The sequence below is a fragment of the Mchenga conophoros genome, linkage group LG2 (genome assembly GCF_057382185.1).
Source record: "Mchenga conophoros isolate Kocher_MC1m ecotype Shallow Benthic linkage group LG2, M_conophoros_male_GT1.1, whole genome shotgun sequence".
NCBI classification, from domain to species: Eukaryota; Metazoa; Chordata; class Actinopteri; order Cichliformes; family Cichlidae; genus Mchenga; species Mchenga conophoros.
Window position 1 is genome coordinate 7,713,653 of NC_140527.1, and position 16,429 is coordinate 7,730,081.

Here is a 16,429-nt window from a genome sequence, read left to right on the forward strand (position 1 = left end):
GGGGCTGGGCTTTGCAAAAGGGAATTCTATGTTTCATTTTGAAGTTATTGGTCCAGTTCCAAGACCATCTAGCCTCCAACGATCAAAGGTTGAGTCAGAGAAAAGCCTAGCGGGAGGCTTATGCAAAAATGTCATCTCGTTATTGCGAATGGGCTGCCATGTTGGAAACCATCGGCTCTCGTTTAAATGTCAATATACCCAGATGCACTTTGGCTGTGCTTGGTCAAGTTTGAAGTATGCAGAATGGAAAAAAAAAGAAAAACTTGTTGCTTGTATGAATAGAATTTGCAGGGTTTCAAAAGTTGCATTGATTAAATTCCTCAAACATCTACCAGGCTGATTTTAACTCCCAGTCCTCTAGAGTAACAAATCTTTGCAGTAAGTGACTGGCAGGACAGAACTTTGGCGATTTAAACAGGAAGCAGTGAATTAAATGTTTTTATTTATGGCACGTGAAATTTTTCATTGTACAATGTATGTACTCTGGCTGCATGTTTCTATTCCTTTCAGTAAAGTCATCATTCCTCTACAGAAGTGACAATACACAGTTAAAGAAGATGAAGACAAGATAAAGGGCATAAAACATTCTTCAAAATCCTACAGATACCTCCTTCCATCCCCCCAAAGACAAGCACCATCTTCAGTGCTGATCCATTATGTTAATGGAACATAACAGGGTCACACTTCAAGCACTATGTTTCCACCTTTAAAAGCAGCAGGCCAGACATTCAAAATCCCATGACGGAATGGGGGAACTTCTGGATGTGTTGGAGGCAACTACCAGAGTGGAGTGAAAGGGAGGGGGGCCGATAGCGTTGCAAGGAATTTAAACAAAAGTATTTTTTTCCCCCTCATAGCCGCCATCTTTCAGTCTGACGGTTACTGTAAACATCATTCCTGCACACAGCATTATAAGACATGCTTTCCCCACATTCTTTCAGTGCTTTTAACAGATGCAAAGTTGTCCATCTTTTACCTCTTCATGCTTACTCTTTGGAGGACGAAGCATTTAAATCAAAGTAGGCTGCACTGCAAGTACTCAAAGATTGTTTGGGGTCTCATACCTGATCAAGTTCTTTAGTCTTGTGACAAAAATATTTATAATTGTCTCACCACTCACTTTAGCTATGATTGAAAAATTCATCAAATCTTGATTTATAACCTTAATAACTTGGTGGGGAAACTTTATTCCACCATTTCCTAAATGTTAAAAAGAAAATCTGTTTTTTAAAGCACCAGGTGCTTGAACTCCAGTTGCCACACACAATGATATAAAGAAAACTTCAGAAATATTTCAGTGGCCTTTCTCAAATCACTGCACTTAAAAGCAGTCCTCACGCTTTGGGTTTGTATATAAAAATGCATAACTTGGCAGTATGCAGAGAAGGGAATGTACTCTATTCATCCAAACCCTACCTGGAGTGATTTCACTTTCAGGGAGTGTTATAGTCAGTATGCACATCTCAAAAATCTGTCTCAAATTAGGCTATAAAGACATTTATACCTGTTTTCAGAGTTCAATAAAGACATAAAATAAGTCTGTTTTAAAATATACTCCTCATTTTATTAACAGAGGCCAAATAAAACTCACATTTTATTTACAAAGAGAGGCAATAAATATCTTAATAATAGTCATAAAATTATTTTTTGCTTACATTTGTTTTTAAAAAAAAAATCATAAACGTGTCATGTTGTTAGTAGCAACTCATACAAAAGACCTGCCTGACAGCAGGTAAATACATACTACGGGTGATAAGAGGCTGGAGTTTGTTGTCAGTGAGAAAAAATAATTATAAAAGCAGACTTTTCCCTTTAGGATTCAGATTTGAAAACAAAATAAAACTACCATGCTGCTGAAAGTATTCCCTGGATCCTTGACGTATTGGTCATCTGGATTTTTGAGGAAATTGTTTAATTGTTAAATATGAGTTCATGAGGTGATGTGGAGTGTATTATGTACAGTATTCCTATCCATGGATGACTAATCTGCATAAAGCTAAGCCTTCCCAAAAGCATCTTTGAGACTGTCTTCCAGTGACAGTGAAAGGAGCGAAGATGAGCTCACAGTCAAAAGATGATTTTGTAACAGCGAGAGAATTAAGGAGAGACAGAGAGAGAAAGAAAATGAGTCAACAGAAAGGTTCCTGAAATCAACCGAATGCAGACCGTGTAGGTGAAGATAAACAAAAGATTAAGGAGGTAGAGGAAGTCATCATCAGCCCCCAGACAGTAGCTCCGACTCAAAGAATTAAGGCAGCTTTTTGTTGTGGAACAGCTCTAACCCATGCAAAGAAGAGCTGTAAAAGATGCAATCTGAGGGGAGATGAAAGGGATTAAGATCCCTACTCAAATGCAATGAAGTTGGAAGACAGTGTGAATTTATGTATCACATCAGCTGTTGTATTTTTGTGTTGGTTTTTCAGTCTTTAAACAGAACAAAAGCCACGTTTGGCGCTTGACTAGTCAAAGCATGTTGGGTTTCAGCTGAATCTCAGGCTGTATGGAAATCTCACACAGTACTTGGAGGCTTCTGCGCATTCTAGGAGCTGAGCCACACATGGAAAGAAAGAAGACGAGAAAGAGAGAGACCTGTAAAATATTGCACTCGAAGCTACACAGTTATTCTGGCAGCACAGTGTCACCTGCAACTGCCACCTCTCTCCGTTTCATCTCCATGGTTTCTAATTCCAGTGGAAAGTATGGGATCCGCATTGTCAGGGGCAACACAAACAAAAACCGACAGGTATTCCAATAAATCTCTAGTTGGCTGATTTTTATAACATTGCATCAGCTCCTGCTTTTGTCAAAAAGAAAGCATGCCTTCAGCTTGCAGTTCATATGTAGCTGAGGGCCACGATCACAGGAATTCGCTCAGAGGTCCTTTAGTTTATCCAGTATAAATAACATGACAGAAACATTAGCTCAATGGCATCAACCCAGAAGAATCCGACAGTTAGGAAATATTCAGTCATCCTGAAATACAAAAATAAAAAATCTTTATTTTTTGTTCTTTTAGTCAGTCTTTCTTTTACAGAAAAGAAGTCTTCTTTTAAGAATCTTGAGATTTTCAGGTACAGTTTTTTTCCTCCACGAGGAAAACTAGAGCTGTCCCATTAGTCCTGTCAGTTCCTCTTTGCGTTGGATTTTAACCGCCGAGCCCTTCGTGTCCGCTTAGTTACTGTGGTGAAGCGAAACTCCTGCACTGGGTTCACCTTGCCCTTCGGCTGGCGTTTCATAAAGTGGACTTCCTGTTGTCGTTGCGTGGTCCGCGAGCCTTTCTTAGGCCGCCCTTTCCGATTGAATCCGAGGTACCATCCTTTGTACTTGGCAGAGACGAGAGCCGTGTAGTTGTTCTCCAGGAATTCCTCGATAAAGACACACTCCTGCTTCCTTCCATCAGGCTGAAAGAAAAAAGAACAAGAATGCAGAGGAAGTTATCATCTGACACTAATTATTAATATAGTAGTGTGGCCTTTGAATAGTCTACCTCATTTTCTCCTCTTTTTCAGTTTGGAGTGATTTTGTGTTGCAATCTAAGTTTTCCCGTCACATGGTTATAACGTACTCACAGATCAAAAAGGGTTTCAGTCACAGCTGAAAATACAATTGTTAATCAGCGGTGCTAGTTTCAGTCATTATGCAAATGTACTGTTTATAGGGTCGGGGAAACCTGCAGTCAACTGAGAGTGAAGAAGTCACTTGAATGAGTTTGGATGAGTTTCACCCACTGAAAAGGTTACGTTTAACAGAATCAACTTTTTGTGAGGTAAAAAAAAGTTCTCCCTGTGATGTGAGAGTTAATGTTAGGTAAGCGTAAACATATTAACTGTTACTTGACTCATTCCCATTTTTACCACTAATGCACTCTCGCTAGTTGAGAAAATTGAACTCTTTAAATAATTGTAGAAAATCTTTTTATTTGAGCTTCCTTGCTGCTTAGAAAGGTTCTATATAAATTCCAAAGATAATACGGAAAAAAAATCTAACAGTTTCTCTAAAGCTCACATTTAGTTAATCTATACAAAACAAAACAAAGTGGTGCAGTGGCAGATAAAATTAAATATCTGGCTTTACAGAATATTATGGGACGGACAACTTTTTAGAGCAGTGACGTCTTGCAGTTGGATGGATTTCTTAGCTTGTAATTCAGTTATGCTAGCTATATCCCGTTGCATCTAGCTTTTATGCAAAGTTAAGCTAGCTATCTCCCAGTTCTATAGCATAGGTATACAAGTACACTACATATGGCTATGTATAGGATGACACACAGGAAGCTCTCACACCATATAACGTTCATAAAAGATGGTCTTAAAATTAAAGTCAGCCGAAGTGCCTTCAACCTGCATAATCTCTGTAGGCCAGGAGGGGGCACTCCTCTGGTTGCACCTCTCTGATTCTCATAGAATTCTCATAGAAGTCTACAGGAAATGGCTCTTGGCTCAACTCATTAACACTTTCTTGATAGGTTTAGCGTTAAAAATAGTAAAATATTGACAGACACAAAATCAATACATCACTGGGTTTCAGACAAATCAGAGGCCAGGAAAATGAACACTAACATGGCAAATTCTGGCATTTGGGTTAAAGACAGTTTAGAAATCTTGATGGGAACATAATTTAGTTCTAGCAGACGACCGCAGCGAGGGAAAACTTGAGTGAAATAATCCAGTCGCACCAATGCTAAGAACATGATTTATTAGAGAAACAGCACATGCGCTCTAAAAAATGTTACAGTTTCAAATGTTAGCTTTTTTCACACTGAAATGGTCATCTGCCGAGCCACATGCAGTTATCCTGCACTTGTGGCCACCTGGTGCGACTAAGTGATATAATTGCAATGGTATTCCTCCTAAGTGACTATTAGTCTCTCAATGCATTTTGGTGATTGCAGACTGTAATTGACTGATCGAGTGTCAAAGGAGTAGGCCGATTACGTAATGGAAGAATGGCTGTGAGTTATCAAAGAGGTTTTGTTAGGGTGTAGAAAAACAGCAGGAGAAAGCAGATCCTAGGCTGCGTTTGATTCAGCATGGATTAAGTGCACGCTTTAAAATATCAGTATTCATTGAATATTACCATAGTGAAAATCAAAATGTACTCACCATTCCAACTATTTTGCCCTTCTCATTCATGCAAATGTAATGTTCGCTCTCTTTTCCTTTTATTCGGACGTGGCTCCCAAAGGTTTCTGTCTCAACAATAAGGAGAGCTGCAAATGAAAAGAAAAGAAAAACACATCCAATTAATGCCATGTATATGTCTTGTAGCACACATACCTTAAGGAGTCAAACACATTTAGTTGATTCTGTAAGAATACAAGTTTTAATCATGGTTAACTTCTTTTGTTATTTTTTAGTTAAAGAAACACAAACAAAAGGACACAGTATTGTGATCATTAGCTAAATGATGATTTTCTTGACTAAATGCAGTTAAAATATTTCAATTCAAGTAGAACATTATTTAAAAATTCCTTGTATGATACACATCAGAAAAACAATGCCACTGTCACTTCAGTAGTCCACTTTAAAAACCTATCTCGGTAGCCTTTTTAGTTTTCCGTGCCCACTCCGCCACCCCAGTGTTAACCCCTGCGAGGTCACCTTTGTCTCTGCTCACCCTCTGACCAGTAAAGAGATCTGCCAAACATTTGTGGAGCGGTTATGTGCCCCTCCAGATTAGGTTTCAAGTTCCCTTTAGTCTGTGCTCACTCAATCAAAAAGTTAAGATGATCCATTTGTTTAACACACAGAGCCATTCAGTAGCACTCAAGGGAGGAGAGAAAGAATAGTCGAAGGGGACGGGATAGGCTCGGGGGCAGAAATAACTCTCCACCCCCCCTAAATCCAACCTTGGGAGAAAAGTGGTAGGTAATCTGTCTTAAAGGTGAGGGAAGAAATAGTTATTCATTCTTCATTTGCAAAAGATTTGTTTGTACGTCTTACTTGGGATCTAAAGAATAGCACATCGGACTTGGTTTTATCGTCGAATAGATATGCAGGGACATCCTTAAAAAAGAAAAGACAGCCCAACAACATTGGTTTTCACACAAATAAAATAATATTCTGAAAGAAACTACTGCCATGAATGCAAATTTAGGAAATCTTTAACCACACCTTGGCCTTTTCATTGTGAGCTACTTTTACAAAAAGACCCAAAAATTCAACCTCAGTTATGCTGGAGACTGAGAACATCAGATAAAACAATATTTCCCTCCTTACTGTAAGTTGTTCTTTGTCTGTGACCCAGTTCCAACCCCTATCTTGAGTTTTTCTGGGAAAACACTAATGGTTTGATCTTTATAAAAGAAGAGTTTGGCAGCTTAAGGCATCAATAAACGTAATTAGATCCTTGAGTCATAGTTACAGTGAAATGCAAACACTTGGAGGAATCTCACTGTTGTCAATACCTCTAACAAGTGGCACTGAGTTGACAAAGGAGGGAATGTGGTGCTTTTATTTACACTGTAAGCACTTGAATACCCCTAATCTCCATAATCCACAACCTTAAAAATTGCTGAATGTATGAACCGGGTGCTTCAATAATCTCACAGCAGCCTTGTGAGTGTAGGACTCCTCAATGCTTCCCAGTTTTTTATGGATAAACAAAAAAAGGTCTAAAACATGAAAAGGGTGTATTTTATTTAATGGAGCAGAAGTCAGAAGATCAAAAGAAAATGAAAAAATATGACAAAAGTTACAGACAAACTTGCCAAACGTCTACTTTCTAAAGTTAAAGAGACACACAGGCAGAACTGTGAGCCATGAACCCCTTCGCTTCTGAGGTATGCTGCACTTTTTCTGCCTTGCTTCCATATGAATAATACAGGTTGCTGCCATATTTTGACCTCAGCAAAAGGCCACCTGTTCAAAAAGCTGAAAAAGTCAGCATTAATCAAAGATTGCAGCTTTTATCAATTTAAAAGCCTTTGCAATGACCCGCCATCACTCTTGGCAGACATCACTTACAATGGACTGTTCTGGAAAATGACTGGTCTGGTCTCCTAAAAGTAATGAATACGCTACATTAATACCTAAGAAGATTTATAATACCAGTGATGTTAACTGGAGAGATACCTACTTAGGAGTATATTAGCAATATATTATATTTCTTCAGCAGCGTATTTTGGTCCCTGTATGTGAAGCTGCAGACACTATGCATGAATTAGAGTAAGGAGAGTTATCTCACTGAGCATTATTGCTGCAAAGGAGTTCACAGGTGCCAGGTACTGCAGCTGGATGGGGAGGAGGAGGTGGGGGGGATGGGAGGAGGGGTGGAGGGTGGAATTGGCAAAGCCTCATGGGAAAAATTGGATCTGCTTCCACTCAAGCTCTAACAAGCAGTGAGGAAACTTCGCCTCGGCGCATCTGTGACTGAACACACTCACTCAAAGGCATTCAAGACCAGCAATTTTAGAGCCGTGAGTCAGCTGTTATGAGCAAAATATCTGCAGGGAAGCACAACATAAGCCCCACTGCTTTGCGTTTGGACTACTACTTCAAAAGGGTGCTGTACTGACCATCGATTTAGTCATTCGCCATACTCGTTTTAAACCAAAATAGCAAAGTGCACGTGAAAAAAAAAGAAAAAAGAAAGAAAGAAAAGACAGAGAACACTTTAAAAAGATGATAAAAGCCTAAGATTTATCTGAAATACTACTAATTACATAACAACAATGATAATTACTGGGTCAATCTGCCAAACGTATTTTGACATCTTCAGACTTAATGCTTAACATTTTCAGGTGAGCACTTTTACACTGCTTGGCTGAACAAAACTCTCCTGGCTTTCCGAAACCGTGTATATAAATTTGATTTCTTGTAATGCAAATGTGAGATTTCCCCAGTTTGCATGATGGAAGTTCACAGTAACCAAGTTGAGACTGAATCCTTAGAGGGCAAAAAACTATATTTTACAACTCAGAAACCAAAAGAAAACAATATTTTTACCATCAGATACCAACAAGTCTTGGTCTGTATTAGACCCCCCCAAAAAGCATAACACTGCTGACATATGACTCCAACAGGATAAAAACAGACTTGCCCCAGATACCCAAATCCTGCAGTAAACATCAACAGCAAAGTCAGCAATTTCAGTATGTATTCATCCACCCCAACCTGTAGTTGGTGGCTTTGAAAAGTCACCATCCTCTCTTGAGCCAGCCAAACACAGAGCACGGAAAACCACCGACAAACAATGAGTAGTAAACAGCCAAAGTGGCTGGTGGAGATAGAAAAGCTCTGGCTGGCAGGTAATTTCTCATCCTATTATAACAGCCTAGCTAAATGTCAAGTGAGATGCACAGGAGTTCTCCCATACCATACTTGCCCCCATCATCTCCATTGGCGTTGACTTTCTTTCCCAAGATCTGGACGTGTTTGCCAGTGGTTCTGCTGTAGAGTTGATAGATCCGGACTTGCTTCCGGCTCAGGTCATCTGGGTTTCTGGTGTGGTTTTCGATGTAAAACCTGAAATCAGCAGAGCGCTGCTGCGATTCCTACACAGATGTGAGACAGGAGGAAACAGAGAGAGGGACAGTAGATGAAGAAACAGAGAGGAGGAGAGACAGATGGTGAGAGATCATCGTAGCACAGGTATTGATAGTAATGTGCACTGCTCATTTTATGGGCCTGGTGTAAAAAGAAAAAAAAAATTGCCCCAGGGTTTTAAAAACTCATATAACAACCTGGAAATTGTGCTGTGGCTTTTTAGTGTTTTGCTCCTTGCTTTTAACTGACACATTTTATATGCAATGCATTTACAAGCTGCTAACTATGTTACGAGACATGTTAATGAAGTCACGGTTTGAGTAAAAATTGCACAGAGCAAGAGCAAACCATACAGTGAAAACTGAGTGTTGGTTTATATTGACAGAGTATATATTCTGTGCCCTGGGCAATACTGAGAAACCTGTATTCCATTTCCACAAGCAAGCAAGCCACTAGCAATTATACACCTGAAGCATCCAGACCTGTTGCACTATCATCAAACAAATATCTGCCTGCAGGCAAAGTAAAGTCCATAAATTAGGAAATGCAGCAGGCGGAGGACAAGATGGAAAGAGGCACCTCAAACCATAAAAGTTCTCTTGTGGGAGGAATTTTTGTAAAAATCGCATTGAAACCTGCTTCTCAAAACTCACTGGTCAGCTGTTTAGGAATAAATTTAGACTTGACATGAAAATAGAGGAAATTGCAGAAGCCCTGGAATCTAAGTTCACGCCAAAATCCCATTTCCCCAGCTGTATGGTGTCGTAATTGCACAGTAATGGCTTTTTATGTGGCTGTTCTCAGGTGGCTAATTATATACACATTACATACCCCAAGTCCTTGTTATTCTAGTAAAATGACTGACATGTAGCAAACTTGATTGGAAATTATGGCCTCTACCGAACAAATCCTTAAAATCAGAGAGGAAAAAGTAAACAATTTCGCAAAACTGGGTGCAATTCTGAAGAGGCTTCCGACAACGCTCTGCTGAAACATGTCGTATGAGTCGTGCACCACGGATGTTGTCCACGAACATGGGTTCTACTGAAGAAGCCCGGCTTTACAGTTTAACCTCAATAAACCAAACTAAAAGACACGTTTGAGCACCAACTCATCTGTAAACATTTTAAATTGCCAAAAAGGTCATGAGGTGCAGATTAAGTAGCACTTCTTGGTCATGTTTCAAAGAGCCTTTGAAATATGAAAGATATGCTTGCTTGTTATGGCATATTTGGTCTACAACGGTGACATATCCTCTGTGTCTGTTGACATTTAGGAAACACGAATGATATTATTTTTGGCATCAGACAGTGTGGAAAATAAGACGCTGAAGATAATCAAATCAAATGTACTCGCTTACTCAAATTTGGCATGTGATGGCTTTTTTGTCTCTAGTCACAGATTGACTATCCCCCTATAAGAATATTCTATAGTATCTTTTCCCCAATTACTTCAAAGAAGTACACAACCTTCATGATACAATACAGAACAATGATGTTACACACTGCCCTAGAATATATTTCGATTTTTCTGCACATAACACAATATGAAATCAAAATAAATCACAAGAAGAACCCTCTGGAAAACTCTGAAAACTAAACATTCCCTGGTCTTCAATACTCACAATCCTAAACCCAACCTGGACCACCAGAGGCTTGTACTGCAAAGCAGATTTGGGGTTTGTTGGGGTCAATTCAGGTTTAACCTTGATTCTTCAGAGCTGCAGTGGTTGTTATCTTCGTACTAGGATACCACACCATGCTAACACATCTCGAACTCTTAACCTCCATCACAGCTTATGTTTTACTTAACATACTAATCCAAACAAAAAGACTTGTTTCTGGCTAATCAGTTCTTGTGAAAAATACTGTCAGTGTCAGACTTTGTCGAAGGTCCCATGGAGATGGGTGGATTTAGAGAGGGTCTCTTAGGAGGGTAAGAGTATTCCAGAAAAACCCTTTGCCGTTCCTTGACAAGAGATATAGATTATCAGAGATGAAACTGCTTATCTTTGTAAGCTGATTAAGGCACTGATTGAAGCCTTTGTTGATCTTACAAAGATGTAAGAGAGGAGTCTGCTTACTGGCTGGAAATATCCTTTTATATTTGCACATTAAAACTGACCAAACAAATGGAAATTCTAGAGAAAGAGTTGTCATTTTACATTTGTGAGTCGTGAAAGTTTCAGTGTCTGTTGTTCTACACAGTATGTGTCTTAAAAAAATGATAAATATCAACAGTTGAGTGGGTATTTCAGATACAGCAGTTAAAGAAACTGACGGGGGAGAAAAGTGTCACCATTTCAGGTGAAGAAGTTAGTTAAATAGAGTCTTAGGGGCTGGATTACCAGTGACTAATGCATAACAGTGTAAAAGTAAGCATGTGTCCAATGGTTCCAGCAAACTTGCTTATCGTAGAATAAGTACAACAGTGTTTAAAAGCTGAACATTAACATCATCTGTTGTCAATGTTCTTTCTTAATATGAAACTCAAAGCTGAAGAACAAGAAAAAAAAATGAACGCACAACAAAACATAGCCTAACTGGGCTGCTGAGGGATTTATCCCAAATCTCCCCATCTCTAAACAAACATAAAGGTGTGTTTGGTAGACAGTTGCATTTCATGTCAAGGGAAAGGCAAGCCTAAGCACATGGCTGAGGTGAACGCTAGCGACAACAGCTTTTTTTTTTTTTTTTTTAAATCACTCGGTCTCCTTTCTTCAAAGACAACACGAAAACGGATATGGTTGAAACTTCAAAAGTCTGGCACTCAGTTCCACTGAGGAAGTGAAGTTGTCGCAGTCATCTAAGATACACCTTGCTATCTGCTCCCCCCCACACACACACACATTCATACATACATACATACAGATGGGGTCACACACACTCACATACAGAAAAACATTCCGACAGACATTGGCAGTGTATTCAAAGTTAACTTCCAAGTGCGGTTGCTTCTTTTGTTTTACCTCGTAAAGTCACAACCACAGCATGACATGCAAGAGCCATTAAGCCATACCGAGGAGCATTGAGAAGGAGTGGAGGATAAAGGCATGTCCCTGCATTTTTCTAAGATAAATGATTAGGCTGAAACCACTGAAGCCATGAACATCCTCTGTTTACCTGTAGCTATCATCTGACGAACTTTAAATCACAACAAGCATGAAGTTCACATTAAAAAAATAATAACCAAAAATGTTGGGTCAAGTGAAGAGGGGTCAACTTTTTTCATCAACTGTGTTTGTGCCATTTCTGTTGAAATAATCTGATTACACGGTTTTAAGATTGCAATTTCTAATTTCAGGTTGGTTTACATTTTGTCCCTAGGAAATTTACCTATTACTCTAAAAGCTGATGGTTTTCAGGTTGGGACAATGTGATCCTAGCAGCAGTAACTGTAACCAATAAAATATATTGTTTATAGTTTACAAACAAACACTCCTTTTATTCCTTATTCTTGGTATAGTTTTTATTTTTCAATTAAAAGAAAGAAAGAAATGTAGTAACTTTTAAAAGATGTAATTACATAAACACTAAAACGTTGCCAACTTTTTAAGAGCTGTTTGTTAAAAAACGGATGAGATACCGGTACCTTTTAAGGCAGGGTATCCTGTTTTTATTAAATGTCGTAGATCACAATAACACCGATAAATTAATATGAAACAACTGTGTGTGCAATATTATGGTCGGACACGTCATACCAACAAACCCATCAGATAGTTTTATGAGAGAAGGAGTGTGCTGACTGCATCCTATGTGAATCACGGCGCGCAATCAATTAGCTGAGTGGGTGCCTGCAAATCATTACTGTTCAAAGTGAGACGCGCAACTAATAAAAGCTGAGCGCCAAAAGAGCCATCTGTTCAAAGAACAACTGTTAACCCCAGGGATCGCAATATTTTTTTACACAATTCTGCTGTAAAATATCGAAACTGCTACTTGAATGTCAAATTGCAAACATCGGGTTTTAATTAAGGTGTAGCCCGGATAATTGTACTGATTTGAATGAATAATGAACATTTTGAATATACATTAATTATGCATTACTGTAATACTCGTGACAAGTATTTAAATCACATAAATGATATTTCACGGGGTTTTTGTGGTTTACTGTGCGACTAAGTTTTTGTTTATTTTTTTGGTGTTGTTGTTGTTGTTGTTTTTTTTTTTTACTGTGGCACGCAGTAGACCCAAAATTTGTCACTTTTTTCCTCATCATTCTAACCAATTAGTATTGAAATGAACAGAATTAAAGCACATGAATTTCCTGTCCTGCGTGGCAAAGACCGTCGTGAAATTAAACTATAACCGTGATATAATCAACAGTTACATCAAAAAGCTGCACAGGGACATACAAACACATACACACAAAAAGTAATAAAACATACCTGCAGTTGGAAATAGAACACCAGAAAATGTAAACACCTAAGTGGAGAGGAGAGAGAAGGGAAGACGGGAGTTAATCACACAGGCAATTACGTGAAAAATAAACGCTGCCTACCTGGATGACAGCAATCCAAAAATATGAAGCGTTTGGCGACTTCTATTGGTAAGAATGCATGAGTTTGTGTGCAAAAGCAAACGGAGAGGTGGAAGACTTACAGGTATATGAACCTCGAAGGCAGGAGAGACATCTTGACTTGCAGAAATACAGCTGAAATACACCTGCTTCCACTGATTTAGCCCCAGGAAAGGTTGGCGAAATCGCCCCCCTCTCTCGCTCCGTTTCGCTCCCCTGTGCGTATTTTACGCACACAGCTCCGGGGGTAAGTAGGAGACTGGATCCCAGTGTAAGGGCAGATGACGGGACACCAGCGGCAGAGTTACGGAGTGCAACATTGGGTGCTTCCTTGTTGGATGAAATTATCCAGAAGATTATTTCTTCTCTGCTCAGTCTCCTTCACTTCCCGAAAAAAAAAACCCGTCTCCGCAAGTCTGTGTCAAGAATGGAAGTCAGTATTCGACCTCTCCAAAACCTCTCTAAAAAGTATCCTTCAGTTTTGCGCACCAACAGCTAAGTTACCCCACAAACCGAAGGTTGTTGCTCCAGAGATCACATGCTTCTCATCTCCGTCCGTACCTGTGCTGGATTTCTACACCTTGCATGGATCATTTTACGCTACCAAGTGCAAGAGTAAAAAAAGAAAGTGGCGATAAATAAAAGAGCAGTCCACCAAAACGAAGTTGTTTAATATGGGAGGACAAACTTTCAATTTATATTTAAAAAAAAAAAGAAGTGCTGAGCAATCGCAGCGGTAGCAACAGGAGCGGATCCCTGGAGAGGTTCGGGAGCTGAGGATGGCGCAGCAGTGCCTGTCAGTGGTGTTTGTGCGTCTGCGGCTTGAGATTTGGGCACAGAGAGGCTTTTTTGTTGTTGGTGGGTGGAAACATGTCAGCGGTTAGCACCTGATAGGGTAATCTTGGAGAGACCATCATCTTGGAGAGGGTTTTTTTCTGCTTGGTGGGCGAAGCGTTGCGCAAAGAACTTGAACACAGAGATTAGGTGCTTTTTTTTTTAAATTTAGTTTAGATTTGGACTTTTTTTTTTATTAATTAATTTTGTTTTTTAGAACTTTTAGGACTGAATGTGTATTCTCACATAAACAAAGATAACCCAATCCGACAATCTAATATGCACTCTATGTATTTAATTGAAAAAAAAACAAGTCGATTCAGTGGTTTTGTATTTATTATTATCATTATTATAATTGTTGTTAGCTGAAATTAGGCGTTCTAAGTGTTACAGAAACTATTTGTCCCTAAAGTTATTTGTGCGTTTTAAACAGCGAATGGTTTGTGTATTGGCCTGGCTCTCCCAGACAGCATTCAAATGCAGGTTGTCTCGAATTTTTTCAGTAATGTGCTATAACTTACCCTGAATTTAAATGAGAGAGAGGTGTGAATGTGGTTGGGAGTAGCTTACTTCAGAGCTGGTAGCAGTAAAGTGAGTCCATCTCTGCATGCTGCCTTAAAAAAAAGAGAAAACCTTTGTGGCTGGCCCTTATTGTCCCATTAAAACTGGGTCCTCGGGATTCTTCTCCCATTGATATTCAAAATGATTCTAAATGATCACATACATAACTCCCCATGCTGGGAATTTCAAAGGGTTCCCTGCAGCTAGTTCAGTGGGAATTGAAAATGAGTGTTTAACTAAGAACTCGAGCTTATAATTTCTGCTAGCAGAAAAAAGTCAGGAAAGTATCTATCACTTTAATTTAAAATATATTGTGTTTATGAGTTTTTAAAAGCCTGTATCTTTCCTGCAAGTGCATGGATAATGTGGGTTTATCCAGTGATTTATGGCTCTCTGCCTAACAAGACTCCTTGATCCTGTCAACCTCAGTGCACTGTACAAATCCCTTTAACACACCTGATGTACAATGTAATTTAAAGCATGACTAATTTAGTCTTGTCTGCCTTAGGGAGGGAAATCACCAAAAAATGAGCAAATAGTAATTATCCTAAAAGATAATTTGATTACTTCCTTAGAAATGAAGGGCTTTCAGATTGTGTGAGCAAACAATAGCTGCTGCTCATTGATTTCTCTGAAGGTCAAATGTAAATGCACCTGACAATTGATTTAAAGGCAGGATGATAAACAGCAATTATCACACTGAATGTGATACAGCCAGCATTGTGGAATCACTCATCGCCTCTTAAGCACATGTTTGCGACAAACCTCTCGGAGCATGACTGTAACTCCACAACTAAGGGGTGGGAGCAAGAGGCTTGGATGTGGCCACCTGTGAAGCACAAGAAGGAGAAAACCTTTCCTGGCTCTTGGAAAAAGGGAAGGCCCCCTTTTTTAGGGGACTTTTATCATTTCATCAGTGTTACAAGTATGGGAATAAGCAATGGCCACAAGCCAACTGTGTGATGGTTCTGCAATGCACTTGTCTGGTCTAGTAGTCACTTTGGCAGCTGACCAATTGCAGGAGTCAGCAGGTAATTCTAGAAACTTAAACTAATATATAGAACAAAAAAGTTCAAGTAAACCCAAATAAATATTTTGTTTTCCAATTCTGCCAAAAGTTGTACTTACGAAGTGGAATTTTTTATTTATTGAAGTTCCATGATTTGACTCCACTGGTCTTGCGATGCCTCATTTCAACACACAATTACCTTATCAACACTTTTATCTATTTCCACCTGTGGTTTTATGCAACTTTTGCACAAGGAGATTGAAGTGAAATGGTGCTAAAGGATGCAGACACAGAACAAGAACATATTGTGCTAAATGCGATGCAGTCTTAAAAATACATAATAATAATAATAAATAAATACATTTCCTACACAGTATTAGCAGTAGTTGAAATTAAAATGTTTGCTATCACATTCTGTATTTTTTTTACAATTTAGATTAATAATTTTTTTTTATCTACTTTTTTTGTACAAAATAAAAAAAAAAATTGCAATTCTAAGAAAGGTACCAATTGAAGCAAGTGGGAAAATACATTGATCACTGATAAAACTACTGACATGTGTAATTTATAACATTATCTCTATTATTCATGGGGATGTAACTTTAACACAGGAGCCAACTAAAAGTTGTTGCATATTAAGAAACCCCCTTCATGGTAATAGCAGTCTCTCATGGCAGTGGCCTCCCCCAGCAGGACAATGCAGGTCACCTTACTGCAATAACCGCTCAGGAACAGCCCGAGAAACGTGACAAAGACACTAAGATGTTGACCTAACCTCTAAATTTCACACTTCCCCAATCTGACTGAACATCTGCTCGATGAGACAAACTAACCAGAGCCACGGAGGCCCCACTACGAAACCCGTACGACCTGAAGGATCCACTGTCAGTGTCCCAGAGACAGACGCTTAACGGCAACCGTAGAGGTTATGTCAATGCTCCAACAGATCAGAGCTGCTTTGGTGGAACAAGGAAAAGCGTACACAACATCAGGAAGGTTTTTTTTTAATCACTGGATCCAT

General features: G+C 39.1%; 1 protein-coding gene across 2 annotated transcripts; it reads right to left on the reverse strand.

The window, feature by feature from the left end:
* Window positions 1-506: 506 nt before the first annotated feature.
* Window positions 507-13,831, reverse strand: fgf24 (fibroblast growth factor 24). 2 transcript variants are annotated; one of them, XM_085285240.1, is made up of 5 exons: window positions 13,088-13,831; window positions 12,874-12,910; window positions 8,326-8,494; window positions 5,103-5,209; window positions 507-3,401 (listed from the first exon to the last, which is right to left on the reverse strand). In XM_085285240.1, exons 1-5 carry the CDS (start codon window positions 13,117-13,119, stop codon window positions 3,123-3,125), a joined length of 624 nt encoding a protein of 207 aa, XP_085141366.1. In that variant the 5' UTR covers window positions 13,120-13,831; the 3' UTR covers window positions 507-3,122. The 2 variants fall into 2 exon arrangements, with proteins under 2 accessions (XP_085141366.1, XP_085141357.1); XM_085285231.1 differs by having other exon boundaries at window positions 8,317-8,494.
* Window positions 13,832-16,429: the final 2,598 nt, after the last annotated feature.